The 14,079-nt window shown below is 43.2% G+C and overlaps 1 protein-coding gene across 1 annotated transcript; it reads right to left on the reverse strand.

The window, feature by feature from the left end:
• Nucleotides 1–11,723: 11,723 nt before the first annotated feature.
• On the reverse strand, nt 11,724–13,031 carry LOC147708252 (uncharacterized protein F54H12.2-like). The gene has a single exon (XM_086925721.1). It carries the CDS (start codon nt 13,029–13,031, stop codon nt 11,724–11,726), a length of 1,308 nt encoding a protein of 435 aa, XP_086781847.1.
• Between the last annotated feature and the right edge of the window lie 1,048 nt (nt 13,032–14,079).

Genomic DNA, 14,079 nt, shown 5'->3' on the forward strand with positions numbered 1-14,079 from the left:
ATCCAAATAACCCTTTCGGAGCCGGTGCCTCAGGAGGCGCGTCCGGAGGGACGATAGATTTTCAGACACCTCCACAAGTACATAGATTGACTTACAGAGACCTAGCACAACAACGTACACCTCGATCAGCCGATTTTGATATAGTAAAGGAACGTCTCGGGGATTGTAGATACGATCCAGTACCCGGTAGAAATGATGACAGACTAATACTCGCATCAGTACGACTAAGACGGGTTACCAATTTCTTGTTAACCCTACCCGGAATGGTTGAACATCTAGACAGAATATATCATTTTGTCCAAACAGGGCAAGGACCTGAAAGTATTAAGGAAGCCATGGCTCATCAGAAAGTTGACACTCAAGCCAAGATATTACGTTTTTTTATAAACTGCTTAATAAGAGAACAAGATAGACCGGGGATGGACCCGGAGGAAATGAAAGCACTTCATAGATGGGGTCAGAATATAGCAGACGGGAACCATGATAAACAGAATAGTATAAAAAACATGTACCAAAGAATCAGAAATGAAGTGTTAAAAATACATGAAACAAGACTGTTAGAACCAGGAAATGAATCAGACAAGCTTGAGTCCTCAGAAGAGGAGCAACAAGAAGAAGCTACAGGACCAGTTAAAGAAACAATAGCGTATGTAGGTAAAGGGAGACCTTTTAATAATTCAATGCGTCCAGTGCGTCCAGAAAGCAAAAGACTTTTTCAGGAAGCCATGTGGAATGCGAGAACTCCTGAACACTTATTCCAAGCTACTGACAGCAGACTTCGAGAACGAATGGGGTACCATGTACTCGATTCTATGGACGAACAAGAACTAGCTAAGTCAGCAGTACAATGGGCTGACAGTTCCGAGAAATATAGTGATGATGCGTTAGTACGCACGTTTTTGAACATGACACCAAGCGAACAGCGTTTAGCTGGTACATACATGATACAACACCTACTTCTATTGTATAGAAGTCAACATTCCGATCCAGGCCCCCTGCATGATATATTAACAGAACTACTAATGAATAAATGGAGAGGTCTAGGTACCGACCTGATTAAAATAATTCTAGAACATCGACACAGATATAGTGCCTTTCTATGTCCACAGTCTGAGCCAACACACTCCATGGAAAGAAAAACGTATTACATGGATAGACAGAATCCGCTACGAGAAGTGCACCCAGTTCAGAATGCCGACAACACACTTAGACGCGTGTTCGTGTACACCCCTATAACTAAAATAGAGTTATTGGAAATGAAAAAATTAGTACCTAGCCATGATAAAGACCCTGCAGGTTTTCACCGTGAAATAAAAGACATGTTACTCATGGGTGATTATACTTATCCCGACCTTATGAAAATATTGAAAGTACTACTGCCCCCTGGTATCTACGAGAAACTTAAAGAAAAAGAATGGGAAGTGGGAAATGCAAAGATTGATTGGACTGCATTAGAGAACGAAGAAAATACTAGAGTTCCAGGTCTAGGGCTTGGAGAAAAGGTTAAAGTATTACCAGGATTGTTAGTGCAAGTATTGCCACGTTTACTAAGCACGAAAAAGGAAGATTGGGGTGCAATCTCAGCCTGTAAACAGAAAGCCGATGAAGATACTAGTGATTTTTATTCCCGATTCGAAAAATGTTTTGGTATTAACAGCGGCCTGAAACCAAGTAGCGAATCATACCCACACCTTTTTGTAACAAAATTAGTCGAGAACTCACTGCCCCAAGTAAAGAACAGAGTATTAAAAGTCGAAAGTACTTGGCAAGCTAATACCCCTTCACAAATGTTACAAATGTTACAGTACCACCAGAATAGAATTAGAGAAGAACAAGAACATGAACAAAGACGCATGAAAGACACGAAAATGAAAATGTTAGTTGCCCAGTCAGTTCCTGCTGATGGTCACAAAAAGGGTGCGACCCAGTCTAGTCATTCGACGGCTCCTGTCAAAGGGACATGTAACTATTGTAAACAGCCAGGTCATTATGTAAATGATTGTGCAGTTCTGAAACACAATATCTCCACGGGTAAGACCAAGGAGAGACCGCGTGCACCTAGACAAGATCAGGCCCAACAACAAGTACCACAGAATATACAGCATATTCCGCCTATGCCAGTTTCACAACAGACTGCAGCAGTGCCACAGCAACAGCCTATTTCTGCAACACAGAACACGACACAACAGATGTACCAGTATGCACAAAATGATTACCCCGATTATCAGCGATACACATGAAACAGCCTAGAGAGGGTATTTGGCTTGCCGCTTATTGAAGTTCCTGTAGATCAAGAGGGTCCTTATGTACACAGTCAGGTGTTAGGGAAAGACAGAAAGTTTTTAATTGATACAGGGGCAAGCAGGACCACAATCAGTCACAATGAGGTTCCAGGGGCACCCCTCTCAGGCTCACAGAATGTTTCCCTTGGATTTTCAGGAAAGCCTATTATTAATGAAGTATCACAGCCACTTCCTCTGGCAGTGGGTCCTTTGACACGGACAACAGATCTATTGCTTACGAAATCATGTCCAGAAAACTTATTAGGAATTAAAACATTGAAGGCTCTAGGAGCTATAATATGCTGCTCTCCGGAAGGAGTACGATTATTCTTACGAGATTTTAAAGGCCATTACGTGTTAAGAGACATGGATCCCCGGTTGCAGAATGTACCTGCACACTTGTGGGCGCAAGGCCCCGCGGATGTAGGTTGTATGAACATTACACCATATCGAGTCACACTCAAAGCAGGAGTGGTATTACCACGAATTCGACAATACAAGTTACCCCCAGATGCTGTAGTGGCTTTACTGAGAATCATTGACGAGCTCATCGCACAAGGAGTGGTCGTAGAAACTGACTCCAATGTATGTAATTCTCCTATCATTCCAGTTCTTAAACGTACTGAGCCAAATGCACCACCTGTTTATCGATTAGTTATTGATCTGCGCGAATTGAATAAATGCATTGTACCACAGTACCCAGTGGTTCCAGATATCTCGTCATTACTGACAGCTATTGATTCAGAAGCAACGTTCTTTACTGTAATTGACCTTAAGAACGCCTTCTTTAGCGTCCCTATTGACCCAGAAAGCCAATACTTGTTCGGATTCAGTTTAAATGGACGAAGTTTCAAATTTTCACGCGCACCTCAAGGATTCACAGAAAGCCCCAGCATCTATAGCCAAGCACTGAAAAAACAACTCGACAGTATCCACATGCCTGTTAACACCACCCTACTTCAATATGTCGATGATCTGTTGATCACCGCCCGAAGCGAACCCGAATGTGAAAAAGCATCACTGACGGTTTTAAACTTTCTGGCTGACAAGGGACACAAGGTATCTCCCTCGAAGCTACAATTCTGTGTTCAGCAAGTTGTGTACCTGGGTCACTTGCTGTCCAAAGTGGGGAGACAGCTCACTCCAGATCGCATCCAGTTAATTGTAAACATGTCACCACCGAAAACACAAAAGGAGGTGCGGGCTTTTATAGGCCTCACTTCGTACTGTAGACAATGGATTCCCCAATATGCATTTCTAGCAAAGCCACTCATTAAATTGACAACTCAGGAGGCAGCGACATCGAATGTCCTCCCTTGGACTCAGGAACATACACAAGCTTTTGAAGACTTAAAGAAAGCCCTATGCCAAGCACCTGTTTTAGCAACACCATGTTACAATAAGCCTTTTACACTTTTTGTCACAGAACGTGAAGGTACTGCATTATCAGTCCTCACTCAGGAACAAGCAGGTTCACACAAACCGTGTGCTTACTTTTCTAGCACATTAGATCCAGTAGCCCAAGCTTTACCTGCATGTTTGAAATCAGTTGCAGCGACAGCATTAGCAATCAGACAGAGTGATTCCATAGTATTAGGACATCAATTGACAGTACAAGTTCCACATTCCGTGGAAGTTCTTTTAAATCGCACACAAACCCAACACTTGACCATAGCCAGACTGACAGGATATGAATTGACATTGTTTCAACCACATATAGAAATTAGACGCTGCAGCACATTGAATCCTGCCACACTTTTGCCATTAAGCGGTGTAGACCCACTGAAGCATGATTGTATTGAAGTCATTACTATTACAACGAAACCCAGACAAGACTTGACAGATGTCCCATTACCAGACCCAGAGCTGACACTTTATGTGGATGGCTCATGTATGAGAACAGGTACAGGTGAATTAGTGGCAGCTTACGCAGTCACGACAGACACTGAAGTTATTGAAACCAATTGTATCGACACACTGTCAGCTCAAGCAGCAGAGCTTATCGCTCTGACACAAGCCTGTATTCAAGCCAAAGATAAAAGAGTTAACATATACACTGATTCACGTTATGCATTCGGAGTTGTTCACGACTTTGGAGTTCTCTGGCGAGAGAGAGGTTACTTAACTTCTCACGGTGCCAACATTCAACACGGTCCCCTCATTCAAGCCCTGTTAGATGCAATACATCTACCAACTTCGATATCTATTATGAAGTGTAAGGCACATACAAAGATTACTGATACGATCTCCCAGGGTAACGACCTGGCAGACCGAACAGCTAAGCAAACTGCCCAGAATCAAATTCATGTAAACGACTCGACAAAGACAATAGTTCCGACACAATCACACTGTATGACAGTCAAGGATCCCACACATGATGTAATTGATATACAGACACATGCCACACCAGATGAAATAAAGAAGTGGACTGAACTAGGAGGGATCCAAACAGATCAGGGATGGATGACGAAGGGAAAATCTACATGGTTTCTCCCCGATTCCATGGTTCAAGTCATCATTAACACTATCCATAGCCCAGCACACCTAGGAGAAAAAGCGATGCTAGACAGTATCCAACATATATGGTCCAATAAGAACTTAAGGGCAGCGGCAAAACAAAAAGTGCGTACCTGCATGATTTGTTGTCAGTTCAATCCAGGTAAAAGCATTCCTGTAGAGAAAGGTGGATTTCAGCCTCCCGACCACCCTTTTGAAGTCCTCCAGATGGATTATATCCAGATGGAACGCTGTCGAGGATTCAAGTATGTCCTCGTAGTTGTATGTGCGCTTTCACGATGGACCGAAGCATACCCAGTTCCCGATTACACTGCTCCGACCACTGCCAAACAGCTGGTTCGTGAATTCTTCCCACGGTATGGTTTGCCCCGTATCGTGTACTCAGATAACGGTCAGCCATTCTCATCTGAGCTTGTAAAACACATTACACTTCTGTTAGGTTATCAGTGGAAGTTCCACTGTGTCCGGCATCCCGAGGCGGCCGGTCTCGTGGAGCGCCATAATCAGACATTAAAGATCCGACTTTCAAAAATATGCAGAGAGAAAGGCGTTGACTGGATAGTAGCCTTGCCAGTTGCCCTTTTTTATATGAGGATGGTTGCGCATTCTCGTACTGGGCTATCCCCGTATGAAGTGGTCTTTGGTAGGCCACCAAATATGTGGGGGACGCCTATACCTCGTAAAATTACAGATGTTGACTGTATTATGCTGACAGATTACCTTGCCTCCTTGATGTCTGCACTACAATCTTGTCGTTCACAGGTAGCTGCAGCCTTTCCCGACAACACCGAGGTAAAGCCCCATGAAGTGGTCCCCGGTGATTTTGTGTTCGTGCGGAATTTTGATCGGAGAAGTCCACTGGAGCCCCGCTGGCAGACCCCGAAGTTGGTTCTTCTAACGACAAGGACGGCTGTTAAATTGGAGGGCAGAAAAGGATGGCTGCACTCGAGCCACATAAAAAAGTTTCACGGACTTCCTTCGGACTTGGACTGTAAGCCCTGCCCTCCTCCACAAACTGACTCAAAACTCCCCCTGGTTGAGAAAACCGCTTCTGAAGAATATAGACTAAAATTACGGTCTAGCAAGTCAGACAGTTTAATTGTTTAAGTCCTCCCCTAGGTGAATCGGTTAAATTAGTTTCTGACATGTATCCCCTAGATCGAGATAGAGAGAGAGATAGGCAGAGACAACTGAAAAAACGTGCATATTGTAAATCACTTCGTAGTCACTGTATAGTGACATTATTAATTATGTTTTTTCTAAGTCTTCTGATTATTGCCGCTAGTATCTTGCTGCACTCCTACTACCCTATTTTCAAACATGTACAATCTGCTTATAACATTACTGCCGAACATTCCTTTAATGAGTTACCTCCACATGAACTTTCTTACAGACTTGCGCTGCGCAACAACACATTCATTAGTATGCTACATCACTCCCATCAGACTAACAATGCTACAAACTGTTGGATTTGTGGCCGACTCCCTCCCTATCAGAAATACAAGGGAGTTCTGCCCCTTTTTCCATATCCGTTCACTCACAATGGCTCCTGTGGGGCATGGTTTAGATTGATTAATTCCCTAGATTCTGATATTGCTGTTTACGATGGAAGCTGGGTTTGGGGAAACTTGAACCTAGTTTTACTTAAAGTCTGTTACCCCGACGAGAAGGGAATTCCCACTAGAATAGGAACTGATTTAGAAAATGAAGTATATGGATTAGGTAACTACACAATTAACCTCATGATTCTGACTGTTGAATCCGAAACTGCACCAGTTTTACCTGCCATGTCAGTATTACCAGTCAAAGGTGAATTATGTATCAGAAAGAATGGTTCCATACACTTAGGTCATAGTGAATGTACTACTGTGATCGAATTCAGTGATCAAGGCAAATCCACGTTTAGAGCTACCCGTCATTCCTACTTTGTCTGTGGCCATACTGCATACATACGTTTGCCTCCAGATTGGGATGGTACCTGTTACATTGCATTCCTTCTGCCACCTGTTTTCCTAGCTCCTCCTGATTATCATAGAAATACCAATCTAGTAACCAGCAGACTCAGAAGAGATATCTCACTTGTCGATTACACTGAAACAGCATGGGAACAATATACCGATTTTAATAAAGGATTCTTTTTCTTCTTGGGTCCTGTCCAAAATAGTAAATTAATACGCAGATTAACTAGAACACTTGAAGCAGTAGTGAATGAAACTGCCTCCGCCTTAGGTAACCTAACCGAAGAACAGTCCGCGATGCGGGTTGTTGTCCTTCAGAATCGTCTTGTTATTGACGTCATCTTGGCAGATAGAGGTGGAGCCTGTAAGGTCATCGGGTCAAGTTGCTGTGTTTTCATTCCACAAAACGCACCATCTGTATATCAAGCTATTACACGTCTCCATAAAATTGCAAATCAGATACATCAGAATCCAGGCACCTGGACTTGGTCCGGTTGGTTCTGGACGACGTTGACCGCTTGGGGATGGAAGATCCTATCCTTCCTAGGCATTGGCCTTCTCATAGTATTCAGCTGTTGCCTGTGTTTACAATGTGGACCGGCGATTTGCGGCCTGTGTGCCACATCATGTATTCCGAATTCAAATTCCCATTCAACACGTCAAAAGAATAAAGAAGAGCAAATGATGTTACATGAACAGATTGATCGGTTCATGCAGATTGATATATCATGAAGGGTCCGTAGGGGACAAGGAGGGAATGAGGTAATATAAATTTTATGATCAATTATGTCCCCTATCTTAGACCCCACCGACTCCGTGTACACGCTACAAGTACATGTATGTTCCCTCCACTTCAAGCTATGAAGACGCAAATACATTTGCGTCCAACGTTAACATGTCCTCTTTCAGACCCACCATGAATGGGTCAAATAGTCCGTTCCTAAATATGCCATGCCAACGTCTTTTTGTAGTATGCTTTACACGTTTTTCCTGCTCTGGCAAAGTAGGCCCTGAATTTCTGCCATCAAGCCACTTTACTGGCTTCTGACTCTGAATCTCAGCCCAGGCTGTCTTTGTACCCGTGAACTCTGACTTACTTCCAGCGCGGTCCCCCGTGCTCAGCTCAGCCTGTTGCCTGCCAAGACTGACTATAACCTTCGAGTTATCTGATCTGCTCCTCGAAAATGCATTCCTGCCTACTAGCTCCAGTAAACATTCCCCAGCTGCAGAGCCAAAGGGCATCACTGTCTCCGTGCAAGTAATTCATGGCTCTGTCTCCATGGTAGGCCCATGCCCTCCCTCGCACCTCTCGCTTCTCATGCAGACACCCAGGCGCTTGTACACGCACTCACAGTCAGTATAGAATAGCTTCTGCCCCAGAGACCTTTCCGTTCAGATAATATGGTTCCCAAACATCAGATATCAGATATGATAGAAGTACAAGTTGATCTGACATGCCAGACTTCTGTCTCTTTCCGTCAGTGTAAATGTCAAGTTTCCTGCACCCTCAAGTTACACGTACATTACACGTCATGCAGCTGCGCGCGCATCCAAGTCTCCGATTTCTGCTGACACTGCCGGATTCACTCACGGATCCGCCTACTTGTGACATCATGATAAATGACGTTCTTGTTCACACCTTCATACACGCCTATTGTAACGCCTTTTGTATTACGTACATGCACTCTTATCTCTCTACTCAGCTGTTACGCCTCCTGCCTATGCTTTTACTGTAATGCATTGACTATATATATGAATGCCTGTCAATAATGTATTGTCGCATACTCGCTTACTTGCATATCATTGACTCTGTCAGTCTGTCCCTTCCCGAACCCTGCGTGGTGACGGAACGGTATGCCACCTTGGCTCGAGCCAATATGCTAATTACCCAATTCCTTTTTAAGGAATAAAACCCACTTTGAGAAACCTCAAATATCACGGATTTTGCCTCTTATTTATTATGAGTTATCCTTATTGATTTTACCGCATAGAAATTCAGTACCAGGTAATTAAATTTACCACAAAAGGTATAACCTTAAATGTTCAGAATACCATAAAAATAAATTTCGACAGTCTAAAGAATCTAGTGCATGAGTATGCCCAAAAGACCAATCACCCCTGTGACAAAACCATTGTTGTAAGTCAGCCTTCTATAGTGCGGAACAAAAAGAGATGGGAAATCACAACCCAGCTTTTGCATAAAACATTGCGGGTGGTGTTCGATAAACGGGTCTTAAGGTCAGACTACAAAACTGTCCCTTACGGTTACTAAAGATACATTACTGCTGAGAACTTCTACCAGCATGGATACCAGGTTGCAACACCCCTTTTCGTGTGTTATAGCTGGCCCCTCAAATTGCGGCAAAAGCTATTTCATAAAAAAACTATTAGAAAATGCTCGGGTCGTTTTATCCCATACGCCTGATAATATAGTCTGGCTTTATTCCTGCTGGCAAGATTTTTATAGGGAGCTCACCCACCAGTTTCCTTACATTAGATTTATAGAAGGGATACCTACTAGTCTTAACGACGATGACTTGTTACCCAAAGATCGTGTGAATATGGTAATTGTAGACGATCTTATGCGAGAAGGCGGGGACCATCCTGAAATAGAGCGAGCTTTTACTCAATATTCCCACCATCGTAATCTGAGTATATTTTACATCGTTCAGAACTTGTTTTACAAGGGTAAGAGCAGCATGTCTATAGCCCTCAATGCTTCCTACCTAGTTTTATTTAAAAATCCCAGGGATAAACAGCAAATAACAGTTATAGCTAAACAAATGTATCCGGGGAACACCCAGTTTTTTATGAAAGCCTTTAACGATGCAACCACTAAACCCCACGGCTACTTATTGGTGGACTTAAAACCCAGGACTCTAGAAGACTACAGACTGAGGGCTGATATCTTCCCGCCTGAGCTACCGGTCGCCTACATCCCTAAACCTAGACCCAAAGGTTATAAAAAGATGCACTAAAATGCCTAGATCCCATTTATCCACAAAGCGCTCCACCATAAGGTGTTAAAAAATGTCTGCCCGACTATGACGTAATATGGCCCTCCTAAAAATGCTTGTTACAGCCAGCCCCCCTCAGAGAAAAGCCATACTATGTGCTGCTTCGGACGACTTAGTTGGTGCCATTTCAGAAATTGCTCTAAACACCCTAAAAGGTAATGTACCTATTTCAACTAGCCAGTACAAGGTGCTGAAGAAGAGGCGGCAGCTCATCAAGAAGCTTAGTATTAAAAGGGTCTCCCTTACTTCAAAGAAGAAACTAGTAAAACAGTCAGGGGGCTTTATAGGGGCTCTGTTGGGTATAGCTATACCTCTAATTACAAGCCTACTGACCCGAACCTGATGGATTACACTCAGAAAATGTATCTAGTGCCACAACAGCAGCTGGAACAGTTGGCACCCTCTACAAATGATACATGGGACATAAGGAGATCTGAAACGCTCCGCCTGGATGCTGAAATTAAAGATATTTTGGCCCGCACAGACTTAAAGCCTGAAGCTAAAGCGGGGATCTACTCCCGAGCTCTCCAGAATTTCTTGCAATATTACAAGCAGCTGCAGACTGAAAAAAACAAACTGACTTTATATACTGCTGATGACGAGCAACCCCAGGTATCTGCCCCAACCCAGCCATCACCATCACCAATAGCGCAGCCACAGGACTCCCCTGACTCTATGATTGAGAGCTTGCTACAGAACGTGAGTCAAAGGTACAGAGGGGCTGTGCAGATGCTGTTAAGTAAAATGGCTGATTCTAAAGACCTAACATCCTGGAATGACCGCGGTGAGTTCGTCTACAAGGGGCAGTCAGTTGTTGGGTCACATATGTATGATCTGATCAAAAGTTTCACGCATCCTAAAGCCCTCTCACGACAGACAGCCCCAAGAGGATGGGAACAGTTTCTAAGAGCTGCTGCGGAGCTCAACATTCCATCATCGCTCGTGGGTAACCCCGGGCATCGCCGCCAACTTGAACTTTTGAAACAACTTATGAGCTCCGGCGCGGCATCCCCGCCGCTATCATCGGCCTTTCACACCCCTTCAAATTCACCCACGTCCCCATTCTTACCTCAGCTAATCCCTGCAAATAACCCTGAAGATGTGCCTCTGGAGGCTAAAAAGTCTCTATTTAAAACAAAACGATGGGTCCCATATTAGTAATTGCTTTTGTCCTGTTACTGCATGATTGTATATTTTGTATAAAGAGGATGTACTGTACCAACTTTTACATGTGTGATTCCTGAATATTTCATAACTCTTGTAATAAACATTTATAACTTTTCAACACTCTACTGTCTTTGTTTTTTTTTCTTATTGAGGAGTAAAAACACAGAGTCTGAGTAGTTTCTTAAATACAAACGTTTATTAATTTAATTATTTTTTATTTTTGAACATGAGCATTACACAAACATGCATTATAAAACTTTACACTTTTGGCAAATAGCGTATTCATTTGTAACAATGCTAGGAATAGGTTTCAAGCCTTCTTTCATATAGCGGGTAACAAGCCTATCATTGCTGGCTTTATCACTTGAATATAAATTTAAAAAATTTCTAAAAGTTAGACCCTCTGACATTTTACAGATAAAATATATACAATGTTCCCCACACGTTATAGATAGAGAATCCTGTACAGGCAACTTGTTATATTCTACTCTAGAAGCCACTTTTTTTAAATACTTGAATATAGGTTTTGTATAGATGCTGTGCTCCGGAAACTCGGCAAGACTATCAAACACAGTTACTCGGTCATTGTCCAAAAACATAGCAGCCCAGTGAGTTCCTGGTTCATGATGAGGATCTGTGTTAAAGACCAGAGATCGGGGTCTTTCATAACTTATCTCCTTAGGCAAGCCATCGCTGGGATAAACATTCAAAAAGTATTTCTTAGCGTCTCTATGTCGGCTTAAGAAGGCTCTTATCTGAACAGTGTCCATTTTGTATTATTTTCAAAGATAGTCAAGCAGAATCTGCCTGGTGTGATTAACCTGTATGACACTATCAAATACAGCAAAAACGACCATGTTCACATTTGTAGTTAGGGCCACACTGAAGCGGAATTCAGCTTTTAGATTTCCATTTTTAACCAGGCTGTAATGGTCCCCATCTTCCATGTCCGGGGTCAGATCAAAGGCAAATAGCGTGTAGCCTGCGCCATATCCTTCACGTGATACAACAACCCCTGAATCACGCAGGTGCTTCCCAGTTATCGACACTAATCCAAGATATTCTCTAATAAAATTTCCAGTTCCAAAATTAGGCGTGTATGGCTTTGCAGGTATGACAGCTCCCTCGTGAACTAGGGCCGCATAGTTGATGCCATAGTGCTTGAAATTAAAAGGGTTGGAGTTATATGCCCCACTAAAAGCTGTATTGTCAACAAACCCAATAATGACAAGTTTTGGTAGCTGCCCCAGAAACAAATTTTGCTGCTGTGTTAATCTGGTCCCCGCCGGTATGCTGTAGACTTTCATAGAGACTCTTTCAATGGCATATTTAGCATTAGATAGTTGTAGAGCCTCAGCGTGAGCCAATCTGACTGTTGGTGATACATTCACTCTCTTTACATACAGGCTTGCAGATTGTATGAGCAGTTTATAGTGTTCGGCATCCCCAGTAATGAGGCAAAAGGCATCTTTGTTACGATTGAGTTTGATCTTGAGGTCTATGCCATTAACGATTAGTTTATCTTGGAAGAAGAGGTCTGAATGTATTCGCCCCAGGAGGTCAAACTCTTTACTCTCTGCAGCAAACCCTGCTCTTTTAAAAAAACCTGTGTTGGGGCCATCCAGGGCAGTGTTTTCAAATTTATCGTAAGTATCTTTGTAGAAAAGACCGGCTGAAAGTTGTGTGTCCAAGGCATCGCTGCTGTAGTTCAGGATACTCTCCATGTAAGCCCTGTAGGCGTACATATTGTCATTTTGCGTGATGAGTCTGTCACCCAAGGTAATATCCACCTGATTAAACATGGTCGCTATGGGGTAAGCAATGGTAGCCACTTTAGCGGTTGCAGCAATATCTGATCCATCTGCTTTCACAATTTTACACACCACATGTAGCAGAGTATTGTTGAGATCTAGATACATATCAGTGGATCCTGATACGTAAAACTCTATAGGGGCCAGTGGCGTCAGGGCCGCTAAGGGTGATACCTCCATGAAAAAACTGTTTTCGATACTGGTCTGTGTTGGTTTTAGAGAGAACAGATCTAACTCTGACTTGGCGCATTCGCCCGAAGCGCAGTGTACAAAAGCCATCTTTTAGCGTGTCACTCCTTCTAGAAAATGTTAAGGCTAGAGGCTGCTCTCTTCTTCGTAGCTCTCTTCCGCCTTTGGGATCTTCTTTTGTGAGCTCTTTTTGAAGAGCGTTTCCTTTTTTTATAGGGCACAGGGGGTCCACGGCGCTTGGATGTCCTCCTCTTCCTTTTAATACTGAGGCGGGGCTTGTACAGTAGGCCTGACCCTTCTTGAGGTTGTCTGTTCATACGTTCAACTACAGCAGACTTCACAGACCCCACCACATCTTGGGCTATATTCTGGGCGGCTGTCTTTACATGCGGTTTTGCAATTTCATAACCTTTTCTCAAAAAAGGCATGGCCCTTCGGAACAAACTCCGGAAAAAACCTCCTAGACCCGCCCCATACATAACAGGAGCTCCTTGAAAGTATGGGGGCCCTCCATACCCCGCCTGGTGCTTGTAATACTCTCTATACATAGAAGGGTTGCCGTAGGCTTTCATAGCACCCATGCTGAGCTCTTAATAGTCACCACCGCTGCGGGGTCTGAAATGAAGCTTAACAATAACTTTCCCGTATTTAAAGGACACCGGCTGGGACTGATCATCAAAGATCATAATTGTTATAGTGTCAAAATGATTTTTAGAAATTGCTACATAGTCAGGTTTAATATATTGAATATTAGCTATTGTGTTGTTTTCACCCCGCACCTGAACCCATCTCAGTAGGGGAGCGTAACTATCTCCAACCCTCTGGGGTTCTATTATATCTGTATAAACATAGAGTGTGTAAAAGCCCCCATCAATATCTGGACATGTCAGATCTGGATCCTGTTTGCTTTTTATATGTTGGACCGTTCCTAAAACTCGGCTCAGCTTTCCACTGGTGATAAATACCGCATCCTGGCTGGGTGCTTTAATAAAAACTTTCCTTCTGACATTATCTAGCACCAGTTGAACGTCGGAAAGCCCCGAAGTACTGGCCATTGTCTTGTTAATGGCATCCACCACAGCATTAACTGTAGGGTAGTACCCGTGAGGAAAACTTATGATGTAAACAGGCTCAGATT

Source organism: Lissotriton vulgaris, chromosome 6, assembly GCF_964263255.1.
Source record: "Lissotriton vulgaris chromosome 6, aLisVul1.2, whole genome shotgun sequence".
NCBI classification, from domain to species: Eukaryota; Metazoa; Chordata; class Amphibia; order Caudata; family Salamandridae; genus Lissotriton; species Lissotriton vulgaris.